The 14572-nt window shown below is 42.1% G+C and overlaps 1 protein-coding gene across 1 annotated transcript; it reads left to right on the plus strand.

Annotated features, from left to right (window-relative positions):
• The first annotated feature begins 1309 nt into the window (after positions 1 to 1309).
• LOC131249303 (uncharacterized) lies at positions 1310 to 2635 on the plus strand. Its single transcript, XM_058249975.1, has 2 exons — positions 1310 to 1441; positions 2102 to 2635. Exons 1-2 carry the CDS (start codon positions 1310 to 1312, stop codon positions 2633 to 2635), a joined length of 666 nt encoding a protein of 221 aa, XP_058105958.1.
• Positions 2636 to 14572: the final 11937 nt, after the last annotated feature.

A 14572-nucleotide genomic window follows, 5' to 3' on the forward strand; every position in this document is an offset into this window, starting at 1 on the left:
CACCGACGGCAATCGAATTACCGCTCTCTATCCACAGGTGTCTCCTCTGAGCATACAGCTATGTCCTCTCCAAAAGTCAACTTTCCTACAGAATTACCCTTAGAATTTACTCTATTTACCATCCTACCAAACCCAAAGAGCTTATAAAAGCGTGCCACATGGCACTCCTCTCCCCTCAACCAATCACAAACTATCATGTCAGCATTTACCATCCATAAATCCTAGAATTACCAAAATGTCATCCCAAACGGCTATATATAACTTTCACCTCTTTTCATTTAAAGAGACCAACGTTCACACGACAACCACACTTAAGAAAAATTCAAGGGGAGAGTAAGAGTAAGAGGAAGCAAGAGAGTGAGAGAGAGAGCGAACACTTGAGTTTCCATGCCCCATCTTTTAGCCTCCCCCTAGCTTCCTCCAAGCCATCCTCAACTCTTACAATCCCATCTGAGTCAATCTTCGTCAACCATAGTGCATCCAATATCCTAACCACTTCAAGAGCAAGCCGAAGATCATGCTATTATTATTAACATTCATCGCATCATTACTTCCCTTCCTAACCCCTTTGCTTCTCGAAGCTGCCATTGAATGTATGTTCTATGACTTGCCAAACATCGGATCCTGTTACATCAAAAAGTCATGGTAGCCTAGTCCTCTTTTATACTATTTTAACATCATCACATTCGCCCCTCTAGACATTCCTTAAACGTATGCTCTGTGGCCTGTCGGAATTGCAGATCTTGCTACATCAGAAATCTGAGTTTTCTTAGTCCTGTTTCAATCATATCATCCTATCCCTTAAGATTATTTCACCACATGGAGTAGAGATTGTACATCTGTACAGGCAGAGAGGGTGCCTAACACCTTCCTTCTTTATAACCAAGGTCTCTTACTCAGAATCCCGAATCGCAGATCAGGAGTCAACTTGAAGCAAGAGAGTCTTCGGATTCTCTGGCTTTACATATTTTGCAGGTTCTAGCCAACTGCGGGATTTTGAATCAAGTGGCTAATGGCGACTCCAAGACCATTACATCAACAATTTAAGTCAGCCCGATCACCCCTGTCATCAAAAATCAAAAATTGCCAAAACCAGCTTCGGCGTTGATTTCCCAGTATTCACAGAATGGCGACTTCATTAGGGATTTGCTAGAACACACTAGTTGAGACCCGACTCGAAAACGAGTGGTACTCCACTCTTAAGGGATATTCTTCATACATTTGCATCCATAAAAAAATAAAAATCAATCTTTGGCTTACACTTGCTTAAACATCAATCTCAACTATAACTACCCGATCTCGCGTAGTAATGGCTAGCCAAGAAGAAGACCTAGCAGCTTTGCCAACTCCTAAAGTACCGGCACTTAGGCCGACACCTCCAGTGAATCCCACAGATTCACTAGCTACTGCAACCATGAATGAGATGGCTCAAAATCTCAAGGTAATGTAGGAATTACTACTTCGCTTGGTACCAGGAATCATACCGAGTATGTAAGCGCCACAGCCTAATGCTCAAAATAGTTCAATCCCACAACTTCCTCTCGCCTTCTCCCTTCCTCCACCAACAAATCTCATTTTATCTTTTCCTATTGAATCAGCACAAGATCATCAACATCCTCCCACAAATGAGAACAACCTTCCCACACATATTCCAGCACATCTTCTAGTACATTTTTCAGCACATTTATCAGAAAACGGGAATCCCAATCAGATCACAACACAGGCTCCCCCTAACGGGAGTTACGGACAAGAATTGGCAAATGCCCACGAAGGGGGGCCAATTTCGAGTCCAACATACTCCCCCTAACGGGAATCACAATCAAGATTTAGCAAATACCCCAGGTGATAGCCATTTTCGAACATCACACCCTCCCCCAAAAGAGAGTGGAGTTCAATTCCAACTATCTCCCACAACCAGGAGTCCATCTTCTTTCCAACAACCCTCGTCCATGGAAATCATAGGGTCGACGAAATATTCCCTTATAATGAAGAAGCAACATAAGCTATGCAGCGAGGGGCAAGATACCCTCAAGCAAACCGATCAGAAATCGAGGAGCTACGAGAACAGCTCCATTTGATGCAAAACCAGTTGTAAAGGCAGCAAGGAGTGGATCATCCATCCACCAAATTCAGGGATTTATGTCCCTTTCCAAATACCAGGGTACGTAAAAACTTTGAGGTACCAAAGTTCAAGAGATACGATGGTAATGGGTGCCCTGTAGCACATTTGAAAGCCCTTTATAGGGAGCTCAACGCGATCGCAGGGAATGACGGAGCATTGATAGGACTCTTCCAAAACTCCTTTAAGGGTGACACTTTGGATTGGTATATGTCACTCGACAGCCATCAGATTAGGACTTGGGAAAGGCTCTCCCAGGCATTCATTGATCGATTCTCTTACAATCTGAACATGGCTCCGAGAAGAGCAGACTTAGATCCCTTGAGACAAAAAGCTGACGAATTATTGTTCGCATATGTGGGACGTTGGTGGGCCATGGTTGCCAGGATGAGAAACCCCATCGATGATGAGGAACAAATTTCTATAATAGTTCATTCGGCGAATCCGAACATCTCCGGATACCTAATCTCGTACCCATACATGAACTTCCCTCAACTCATCCAGGCTGGAGAATAGGTATAGGACAGGATAAGAGCTGAAACCATCTCCCCATGGCCACATCAGGCTCGCTCAATCTAGAGAAACAAAATCGAGGGAAAATCCATTGGATATGGGAATGGGAACGACACTGCTCCCGTGCAACGTACCATAAAAGTAAACAATATCGTGACAGCCGCTCAAGGCAATCAATATGCTCGACAACATGAGTAACATCAAAACCGACAATACCAACCACAACAAACTCAATAGGGATACCAGGCGTAGCCACCTCAGCAGCAACAACAACAATAGCCCAGGGGGAATGCACAGTACTCATACCAGAATAAACAGCAATGTTGGCCAGAAAATTCACTCCACTAGCACAAACATACAGTCAGATCATGACAATGTTAGTGCAAAAATAACTTCTCACACCACTCCAACCTCGGCCTCTACTAAATCCTTTACCACCTAGCTATAACGAAAAAGAGTACTGTGCATATCACTAATTTCAAGGCCATCCAACTAACCGTTACTTCGCTTTGAAACACGCGGTCCAAGATTTGATCGAAACTCAGAAGATCGAGATCACCCTACAAGCCAATGTCACGGCTCAGGACAACATTTTCCAAAATCCCTTGCCATCACATTAAGCAGGGCCCAGCTCGTCGGGCACCTCTACCATCAACAACATTGAGGAAGGACGTCTTTCGTACTCCTTTCCTCATCAATCCATACATACAATCATGCTTGATACAGGAAATCGGTCATGGGGGTACCGACAGACACCCCCTTCTAAACCATAGGTACTTTTGGAAGTAGCACCAGCAGCAGAGCCTCTCATCCTCCAAGAGGCACCCCCAGCATCAAATCCCACATATCCAAACTCAAATAGGTCAAACTATGAACCTCTCATCTTACAGGCAGGACCCCAAGATCTTGCTCCGCTAGTTTTGCAAGGGGCACATCTTGCCCAAGAACAATCTCCCGACTTCTTTCTCTTACCCCATCAATTCGCATATACTCAAAGGATCCCTCCCTCACGAAACATACCTCAAAGAAGAGAGGAAGGTCATATCCTGGAACGACCGAACCCCCAAGAAAATTCAGTCGTGTTCTAAGGAAGAACCCCGTGTCCGCCACAGATCATGTTGAAATCGACAACATCATCCCTGTCTCAAAATCACGTATTTCTAGAATGAAGTTCAGTTCCTTCCTACGACACAAAAGCAGTCTCATGGCATTACCTAGAGTGTGTCGAGGTTGGCAACATGAACCCCAATGGTAGGTATTTTCGAAGAGAAAATCAAAATCGAAATGAAACCCGAGGAGCTTTATCAGGAATGACCAATAAGGATGAAGCTGCCTACGATGTAGCGGCTCAGCTTAGAACCATTCCTATACAAATCTCTATTTGGGAACTATTGTGCACGTCAAGGTCACATCAAGAAATCTTTGCAAAGACCTTGAACGATGCACACATCTCTCCAAACGTACCACCCGAAATGGTTGCACACATGATAGGGCAACTCCTCACACCACAGGAGATCACATTTACTGATGAAGAGTTACCACTAGAAGGCCACAAGCATGAGCGCTCACTCAACATAGCCGTCCGTTATATGGATCTCAAGGTCTCCCCAGTCCTCATTAATAATGGATCGAGCTTGAATTTTTGCCTCATGAGGACTACTAACCGTCTTGGGATCAAACCATCCGCTTTCAGACCCAGTAACATTAGCATCAGAGCCTTCGATAATTCCCGAAGGCAAGTAGAGGTAGAAATAGATATAAAAATACAAATCGGACCAGACGGCCCTGGCTCCATGCTGTCGGGGCAATCCGTCAACCCTTCATCAAAGGGTTAAATTTCCTTCTAAGAATAGAATCATCTCTGTGCTGGCCGAACCTGAGATCATCCTACCAGTAGAAATCACTGCCCCAGAACCTGATATCCCGGTGATCGATATTTAGTACGCGAAGGGTGACATATCATATCATAGTTTCGATTTGAAATTGTGAATTTCATCACCAATCCATACCCACTTGCTTTAGAATATGTCATCCCTCCTACTGAACGTCAAATCCTTAACTACCGTATTGAATTTTATGGAAAAAGTACGATAGTAAGGCAAGCTACGGCAAATGAATGAAGACAGGGACTGGGGTATCAACCCTCACCATAGGCTCAAGCCGTATGGTCCAAAAAGAGACAACCATTCAAGTGCACACCCATCCGATTTGTTAGATCCGGGATGGTTTGCGGCAACACGGCGTCTACTCGCGAGGAGCAATTCCAAGGGTTGAAGCTATCTGAAGATCTTAGCCAGGAATTCATCTGGCCGCCAATATGATGGGATAAGATCCTTAGGACCCCAAAAGAACATCCAATGCCAGGACCAAAACCACTAGACCCATCAGATGAAGTTAGGGCCATGAGAGCGGGATCACCCGTAAAAGACTAAGGGCAAGAGGTGACCTTTACAGGACTAACAGACAAGAACGGGGAGTCGTCCATCCCCATCATCAGCCAGGGAGAGACCCTCCCATTAGCCACTCAGAACAGCAAGGGGCAAAAGCAGCCCATTCACTGGACCGAAAATGGGAAATAGTCTTCCCTTGACTGGACAGACATCAAGATCCCATGGGAATGTGGATCAAAGAAGCCGAAGAGCTCCAACTCCTGAGTGAAGAAATCAGGTCAGACATAGACTCTGAACCCAGTCCAGCAGATATCATGGTCATCGGGTCAGGTGACCCATCAACACAGCTAGACGAAGCCAACAAGATCAAGAGGGAAAGGAACCAAACTAGTCAGCTATTCCCCTGACAATCGAATCAGGCAGTAAGCTATCCAAGGGTACTGGTAAAAAAAATGCCAGTGTAAATAGCAATTAGCATTCCAAACCAGGTCAAGATCAATTATGGTTTGCAACACCATCCTATTCGGGATCCCTTGGAACCAAAAAAAAATTTAAAAAAAAAATTCAAAATTAAAAAACAACAAATATTTCAGAAATCCCCAAAAAAAAAAAGATATTTGTCAAAATCACAAAAAATCAAAAACTCTTCAAAAATGAAAAACAATAGAAAGCCCTTCAAAGCTCATAAACAACAATGTGCCCAATACACCACTCACAGCATCAGAGTTCAAGGTTGACTCATATGATTTCGATCTAGAGTTGACTTTGAACTCATGGGTTTGGATGAAGCCTAAGATGAGGGAAATGATGATCCGGCTTTCGAATTAGAGGATTCCCTCAAAAGGTTCAAAACAAAGGCCAATGTCGTTGTGGACGATTTGAAATTGTAAACTTGGGATCACAGGAACTCCCTAGAGAAGTGCGCATCAGTAGATCTTTGCCTCTAGAATACAAATAGAGGATGATGGAATTCTTGAAGCAGAGATTATCCAATTTTTCTTTCTCTTAAGAAGATATGCCCGGACTCGACGAAGAGCTGGTGGTACATCACCTGCCAATAAAGCCTGAAATGAAGCCTGTCAAACAAAAGCTCCAAAAAATGAAGCCAGAATAGGCCCTGAAGGTCCGTGATGAAGTCATTAAGCAATACAATGCAAGATTCTTGGTAGTCTCCAACTACCCGAAATGGCTCGCAAATATCGTACCAGTTCCAAAGAAAGATGGAAAAGTCAGGATGTGCATCGACTTCCGGGATTTAAATAAAGCAAGTCCCAAAGACGATTTCCCTCTGCCTCACATCGACATAATGGTAGATAATACATCAGGACACAAGATATTCTCATTCATGGACGATTTCTCTGGTTATAATCAAATCAAGATGACCGTTGAAGACCGTAAGAAGATATCCTTCATCATTCCATGGGGAACTTTCTGCTATCGGGTAATGCCATTCGGGTTGGAGAACGCAGGAGCTACATACCAGCGAGCCATGACTGCCTTATTTCACGACATGATAAACAAGAAAATGGAAGTCTATATGGACGACATGATTGTCAAATCTCGCACAATCGAAGGACACTTCGAAGACTTCAAGAAGCTCTTCGATAGGCTGGAAAAGTTTAAGCTACGCCTCAATCCACAAAAATGAGTCTTCGGTGCAAACGGGGGTAAACTGCTAGGCTTTATCGTCGGCGAAAATGGCATCAGGTGGACGAAATCAAGACAAAAGCAATCATTAAAATGTCGTCTCCAAGAATTAAGAAAGAAATTCGGGGTTTCCTCGGGCGAATACAATACATCAGCCGATTCATCGCTTAGTTCATACCCATTTGTGAGCCCATATTCAAGCTCCTAAGGAAAAACTCGCCAAAAGAATGGAATGACGATTGTCAAGTGGCCTTTGACAATATCAAGAGGTACCTGCTGAAACCCCCAGTACTTATGCAACCTACACCAGGTAGACCATTGTTGCTATACATTTCTGTCACAGCAGAAGCAATCGGATGCGTCCTCGGCCAACATGACGCTTCAGGAAGGAAGGAACAAGCAATCTACTATTTAAGCCGAAGGTTCACTACCTATGAATCCAAGTATTCCAACTTAGAGAAAACATGTCTCACCTTAGTCTAGCCAACACAACGGCTTCGACAATACATAATCGCCCATCCAATCCTTCTACTCACTCACATGGACCCGTTAAAATACTTATTCGAAAAGCCAGCATTAATAGGTAGTATCGCAAAATGGCAACTGCTACTTTTTGAGTTCGACATCACCTATGTCACTCAGAAAACAATCAAGGGGCATGTGCTAGCCAACCACTTAGTAGCACATTCACTGCCTGACTATCAACCATTAAAAACCTTCTTTCCCAACGAAGACATCCTCCTTATCGAGGAAGAAGAAGAAAGGAAGGCAGGAGAGTGGACACTCTTCTTCGACAGAACCGCTAACTCAAAAGGAAGTGGAGTAGGAGCAATACTCTATTCTCTCGATGATGCCCTGATTCCTATCTTTAGGAGATTGGCATTCCATTGTACCAACAATGTGGCTGACTATGAAGCATGAATCGCCGGTCTGAGAGAAGCCATCATCCTCAATGTGAAAAGATTGCGAGTCTTCGGAGACTCACAACTCATCATTAACCAGACAAATGGAGAATGGAGGACCAAAGATGAAAAATTGATCCCTTATCATGTCTATCTAGAGAATCTAACCGAAGAATTTGATGAAGTTACATTCTCATACATGCCCCAAGCCAAAAATCAATTCGCAGACGCTCTTGCCACCTTTGCGTCAATGCTAGAGATTCCTAAGGGAAAGAAAAGCATGCATTCTACTTGCAAATTGATGAAGCTGAAACCTCCCCAAGCGACCAGCCATAGTATGTAGACATTAGAGAATATCTCGAGCACCAAAAGTATCCTGAAGGAGCTGCATCAACCAATCGTCGCACTATCCAACGACTGGCAACTCAATTCACGATCCCGGGGGTATCCTCTATAAACGATCCTTCAATCAAGTCCTCCTTCACTATGTGAATGAAACAAAAGCAGCCCAAATTATGTCAGAAATTCATGAAGGATTATGCGGCCCACACATGAATGGTCAAATGATGGCAAAGAAGATCCTACGCCTAGGCTACTACTAGCTAACGATGGTGACAGACTGCTACAAGCATGTCAGGAAATGCTTCAAATGTCAGGAGCACACGAATCAAATCCAAGTGCCTGCTCCCGAACTATACAATCTGACAACACCATGACCTTTCTCTATATGGGGCCTTGACATCATAGGGAAAGTCAACCCCAAAGCTTCAAACGGGCATGAATACATCTTGGTGGTAGTAGATTACTTCACCAAATGAATATAGGCAGCATTCTATACTACCATCGCAGCATCTCATGTGATAAAGTTTAAGGAGAATAATATCATCAGCCGATATGGGATTCCTCATGCCATTATTACAGACAACGAGTCACCGTTCTTCAATAAAATGATGGGTGATTTCCTTGAGAAGTTCAAAATCCAGCGCCATTGATCAAGTCCCTACCGCCCTCAGATAAATGGTGGGGTCGAAGCCCCAAACAAGATAATTATTCAAATACTGGAGAAAATGATCAAAACATATCACAACTAGTCGAAAATGTTCATCAGCCGATACATACTCTGGGCTTATCGGACATCTGTACAATCTGCTACAGGCGCAACTCCTTTTAAACTCACGTATCGAATGGAAGCAGTATTACCAATTGAAGTTGAAATCTCATCTCTCCGAGTATTGCTGGAAAGCGAAATCGATGAAGGCGACTAACAGCAAGCAAGATATGATCAACTACACCTGGTAGATGAAAAGCGCATGCGTGCGCTAAGTCACTCACAATGCTATCAAAGGAGGATCACACGGGCCTACAACAAAAGGGTCCGGAAGAGGAGCTTCACAGTTGGCGACATAGTCATGAAGCGCATTTTACCGCTGCACTTGCCAGACCGCAAAGGAAAGTTTAAACTTTCATGGGATGGACCGTTGATCATTCGGGAAGTACTTCCAGGAGGCGCCCTTCGGCTTACCAACCTGAAATGAGAAGATTTTCTAGAGCCCATGAACGCCGACAACATGAAAATCTATCACGGGTACCCATACCTAACTTCATCAATGATTACAATCACAAATCTGAGGTCAATAAAAAAATTTAAAAAAAAAAACACCCATCATTCCTTCCCATATAAACCCAAAAATAAAAAAAGGTATATAGCTCAAAAAAAAAAAAAGAAGAGAGAAATGAAAATATTTTTTTAAAAAAAAGAAAAAAAAATCCTACAAAACCATTCCACTTTCCCAAAATAGTCTGACCAAAATAAATGGCTTATGATTATAATCAGAGACAAGGGCAGGAGGGTAGCTAATCGGTCGACAATGAAGGAAATCTCCTCGTCTCTCATGGTACAAAAAAAAAAAAGAAAAAAAGAGAGAGATAGCATGCCTAAGCAAGAAGGGCAGGTTGAAAACCCAAAAGGGCGGCTTAAGTAAAAACAACAAGCATGTAGCGGATTTGGTAAAAACCTAAAAAGGCGCCAAGGGTAAAATGAGTACAACTGCCGAGGAGCAGGCAAGAGCAAAAATCCAGGACATGGCAAAAATCTGAAAGGATGCCACGGGCAAAAATGACAGAAAGCTAGTCATAGCGAAAACCTGAAAGTGCGTTATCGGCAAAAATAGCAAGAAACAAAAAAATGCAGGTACAGAAGAAGCCAAGAAAATGATCAAAGTGAAGAAGCAAAAAGAAAAGGAAAGTCCTGGATCAGAATTTTGTCAGACTCTACCCAAATCTAAGGGGCATGATCATAGTATGCGCTATTCTCAGGGAATCGAGATCCCAAGTAAACAACTCAGAATTCCGGATTCGACGTGGGCTGAGTCCAATGTTCTGATCCCATCATTTAAAGCACAAATCCAAACACAAACAAACACTGACAAGCTATGTCACAAATAAAAAAATTTCATTCCTTTCAAAGCTTTTGTATAAATACACTATTTTTCTACAAAACTAAACAAAACAAAAAAATACATATATAAAAGAAGGCATGCTGCATGGTCAAACATTCACAGGTAAGTAACCCCCTCACCCCCATAAATAACTTGAACATTCCAGAATAGGGATATACATCATGAATGGGCTCCTAAAGGCCCATCTCAAGGCCCATTCCAAAGCCCATCTCAAGGCCCATTCTCCAAAGCCCACATTTCAAGGCCCATTCTAAGTTCCACTCTAAGGCCCATTGTCCAAAGCCCATATTTTAAGGCCCACTCCAAGGTCCACTCCAAGGCCCATTGCCCAAAGCCCACATTTCAAGGCCCATTCTAAGGTCCAATACCCAAGGCCCAACCCATTTCCAAGATCCATGGCCCAAGGCCCATTGTCCTAACCTTTTCTCTAGGCCCATGATCCAAACTCACTTGGAAAATTCAAACCCACACATGGAACCAAAATCAAACCAAGAGGTGTGGCCCACTCCACAACTGATGGCCCACCATCAAAATCCACAAAGTTGGAAAATCCAAGTGGGCCACGAATCATCAATCCAGCCCATTAAAGGATTACCATTTCATGATGTGTAAGGTTTGAGCCTCCTTTTAAAAAAATAAAAATAAAATAAATATATGAATATATATATATATATATATATATATATATATCCATGCACAAAATAAGAGTGGGGCAATCTCCTTATCACACCCCACTCAATTAAAAAATAAAAAATACATCATTTCATAGTAAAAAGAAAATTTTCCAGTAAGAACAAAGTGTTAGAATTCCAGGCAAACATTCCAAGACTCCATATTTTTGGTTTCCCCTATCCAAAAGAGGGTCCAAGGCCATAAACAAGGTACATCTCAAAGGGCTTCATGAACATGGATACTGAAATCCATCAAATTTAAGAGATCATTGTACGAAGGAAAGGTAACCACTTGGAAGAAGATCAAGGAGAAGAAGCAGAGAAGAAAAAAGAAGGCAAAGAACAAGCACAAAGGGAAGGCAAGAGCTTACAAGAGACAGTAATGGCGTCCCTGGAAGAAAAACTGAGGGGGAGAAATAGGGAAGGCAAGAGCCTGCCCCTGACCAGCGCCAACCTCCAACCAATGGACAAATGGGTGCCGGGTGGTAATCCGACTACTACCCGCGGTAGTCAGACTACCTCCTGCTATCCAAAGTGCACGGATCTGCGCGCCTGTCCCCTTTGAAGTGATGGGAAGGTTCGGAAAGTACTTCAGACCAACGGACAATGGAAGGAAAGATGAGAAATAAGGGAGAAATAAGAGGTTCTCATGAGAAATTGTAAAATCTCACGAGAAATTGGGAATTTGGAGGAAATGAAATAAATTTCAGAAAAATATAAGAAAACAAAAAAAGAGGAAAAGGAAAATGCAAAAATAAATAAAATAAAAGCGAAGATTAGCCCCATTAACTCACTTATTAAGGTAATGCGACTATCTGGACTTATTCAAAATATGCAATAAAAACTGAACGACGACGCCCCCCGTGAGATCGAACGGATCTTTTTGAAAATCCTTAAAAATAGAATAAAATCCCTAAATGAATATAGCTCCGAAGAGGATAGTTTTCAACAAACAATTTTTTTAAAAAAAATAGCATTTTGCACGTAATATACTGAGAAGTCTCCCATATTCCCTAATAGCGTCTAGTGCAAACAATAAAATAACATTCAATCCCATCCAGTTTCCCCGGAGGATAATTGAATTTGTACATGATACAAGTACGATTGGCCTGATTTTCAATATCTAGACAGTCGTACGAATAGAATGCAAGTGGTGATTCAATCTATCTCTAGTGAGAATAACTAAATTCAAAGTGAAGAAGATCCATTGTAACCAAAGTATCAAAACCAGAAGACTACATGGAAAAATGTTACCCGCACATACCTTGTCTAGGACACTTGGAAAGTCTGATCAAGTCCAAGTTGGCATAGTGAGTTCCCCATAAGGTCGCAGAATGCGCAGGGCAGCTAACTACTTTGCGATCAAACAGAATAGGTACTCCTAAGGTGATTCCATAGCAAAGGAAACAACAAGATCCAAACAGTACGGGAATCCCTGTAAAGCCGCAGAACACGTATGGGCCCTACTTTTCAAACTTACCCTCCGATGTTATTATCAATCTGACGTGAAAGGGTTGTGACTCATGGTCGTAATGTCACAGAAAGCGTACGGACAACCACAACATATTCCTCAAACCCTCATGATATATACGAGTCATCTCTTTTCCAAACAGTAAGCTGACTATAATACTATGGCAGGCAATGGATTCAAACTACAATCTTTTTTAACCAGAAGGTTGGGGTGTTCACTCGCTTTGACATTCAGTTACTCGCAATCTCTACCAAAGAGGGACATCTGTAGACACCCCACCCAGGCTCGCAACTTGATAAGGCAGGAATGACCCTTAGGAATAGAACCTAAACCTCAACCACAGACATTCCCCAAGCCTAACCCAAACCCTAACTTAACCTGAACCATCATATTACCATAAACCCTAACTCGAGCCATTATCCAAACCAGATCCTGCCTGAAAATTATTCCATTTCTTAAAAACATTCCCAGCCATTTTGATCCAAACATCTGAAAACAGGCTTCGGGCCAACCTAAGGTCCTGGAATATGCCCACCAGCCAAACCCCATGAGAAACCACATCCGAGCGGTAGTCAGACTACCTTTGGCGGTAATCGGATTACCGTCCTCTATCGACAGGCGTCTCCTCTAAGCATACAACTGTCTTCCCTCCAAAAGTCAACTCTCATACAGAATTACCCCCAAAATTCACTCTATTTACCATCCTAGCAAACCCAAAAAGCCTATAAAAGCATGTCATATGACACTCTTCTCCCCTCAACCAATCACAAACTGTCATGTCAGCATTTACCCTCCATAAACCCTAAAATTATCAAAAAGTCATCCCAAAAGGCTATAAATAGCCTTCACCTCTCTTCATTTAAAGAGTCCAACATTCAAACAACAACCACACTTAAGAAAAATCTAAGAGGAGAGTATGAGTGAGAGGAAGTAAGAGAGTGAGAAAGAGAGAGGGAACACTTGAGTTTCCAAGCCCCAACTTTTAACATCCCCCTAGCATCTTCCAAGCCATCCTCAGCTCTTACAATCTCATCCGAGTCAATCTTCTTCAACCATAGTGCATCCAATATCCTAGCTACTTCAAGAGTAAGCCGAAGATCATACTATCATCATTAGCATTCATCGCATCATTACTTCCATTCTCAACCCCCTTGCTTCTCTAAGCTACCATTGAATGTAAGCTCTGTGACTTACCGAACATCGGATCTTGTCACATCAGAAACTCATGGTAGCCTAGTCCTTTTTTATACTATTTTAACATCATCACATTCACCACTTTAGACATTCCTTAGACGTATGTTCTGTGGCTTACCGGAATCCCCGATCTTGCTACATCAGAAATCTGAGTTTGCCTAGTCATGTTTCAATCATATCATTCTAATCCTTAAGATTATTTTACCACATGGAGTAAAGATTGTACATCTGTACACACATAGAGGGTGCCTAACACATTCCCTCTTTGTAACCGAGGTCCCTTATTTAGAATTCCGAATCATAAATTAGGAGTCAACTTAAAGCAAGAGAGTCTTCGGATTCTCTGGCTTTATGTATTTTGTAGGTTTTAGCCAACACTGGGATTTTGAATCAAGTAGCTAGTGGCGACTCCAAGACTATTACATCAACAATCCAAGTCAGCCTGATCACCCCTTGTCATCAAAAATTCGCCAAAACCAGCATGCGCGCCGATTTCCCAACTTTCACAGACACATGAAATATATTTACAATAATTAATTGTGAGCATTCAAATCATATGTCCCATTAAGGATGGACTATGGCATGCAAATCACATTATTTAAAGAATCTCAACCACCCATGTCCACCTATTTCAATTTGGACCACAAACCATTTCATATATAGCCATTCATTTTCATTGTTATTAACTTGATGATTATGACTGTCAATCAACATTAATCAACTCAACACCTCGGATGCTCCAACTTGATATAAAGCTATGTAAGTAGGGTTAACGAGTCACCATCTTAATAAGGTTTGTGGTGAATTAGCACCCTAGTCTCTTGACTCTTAAAACATAAATAGTCATTATCAAATGGTAGAAAAAATCCGGTACTGCTACATGTACATGACCATATTCTTTTTGCAATAAATGATCCATTGATGAGTGTAGGGCCAAGGGATGTCTTTGTCTAACATTATCTTGCAATGTGCCATGTATGTGATTCTATGTACAATAGTGTAATAACCCGATTTTTTAATGCATGTGCCATAATCTACTGTACACTCATGCATTTCCCCCACCCTACCATTCACCACATACATGATCAAGGTATGTAATCACCTATTTACCCATCCTTTTATACCCTACACAATTGACCAACCAAATATACATCACAACCACCCACCCATTTATGATATAACTCACTAATGCAACATAATTATTTA

The sequence above is a fragment of the Magnolia sinica genome, chromosome 1 (assembly GCF_029962835.1).
Source record: "Magnolia sinica isolate HGM2019 chromosome 1, MsV1, whole genome shotgun sequence".
NCBI classification, from domain to species: Eukaryota; Viridiplantae; Streptophyta; class Magnoliopsida; order Magnoliales; family Magnoliaceae; genus Magnolia; species Magnolia sinica.

Excerpts from the sequence above, each read along its gene's own strand:
- LOC131249303 (XM_058249975.1), top strand. The coding sequence starts at position 1,310 with ATGGCTAGCCAAGAAGAAGACCTAGCAGCTTTGCCAACTCCTAAAGTA. Across the intron at positions 1,442-2,101 it reads AGATGGCTCAAAATCTCAAG|CAAGGAGTGGATCATCCATC; the intron begins GTAATGTAGGAA and ends TTGTAAAGGCAG.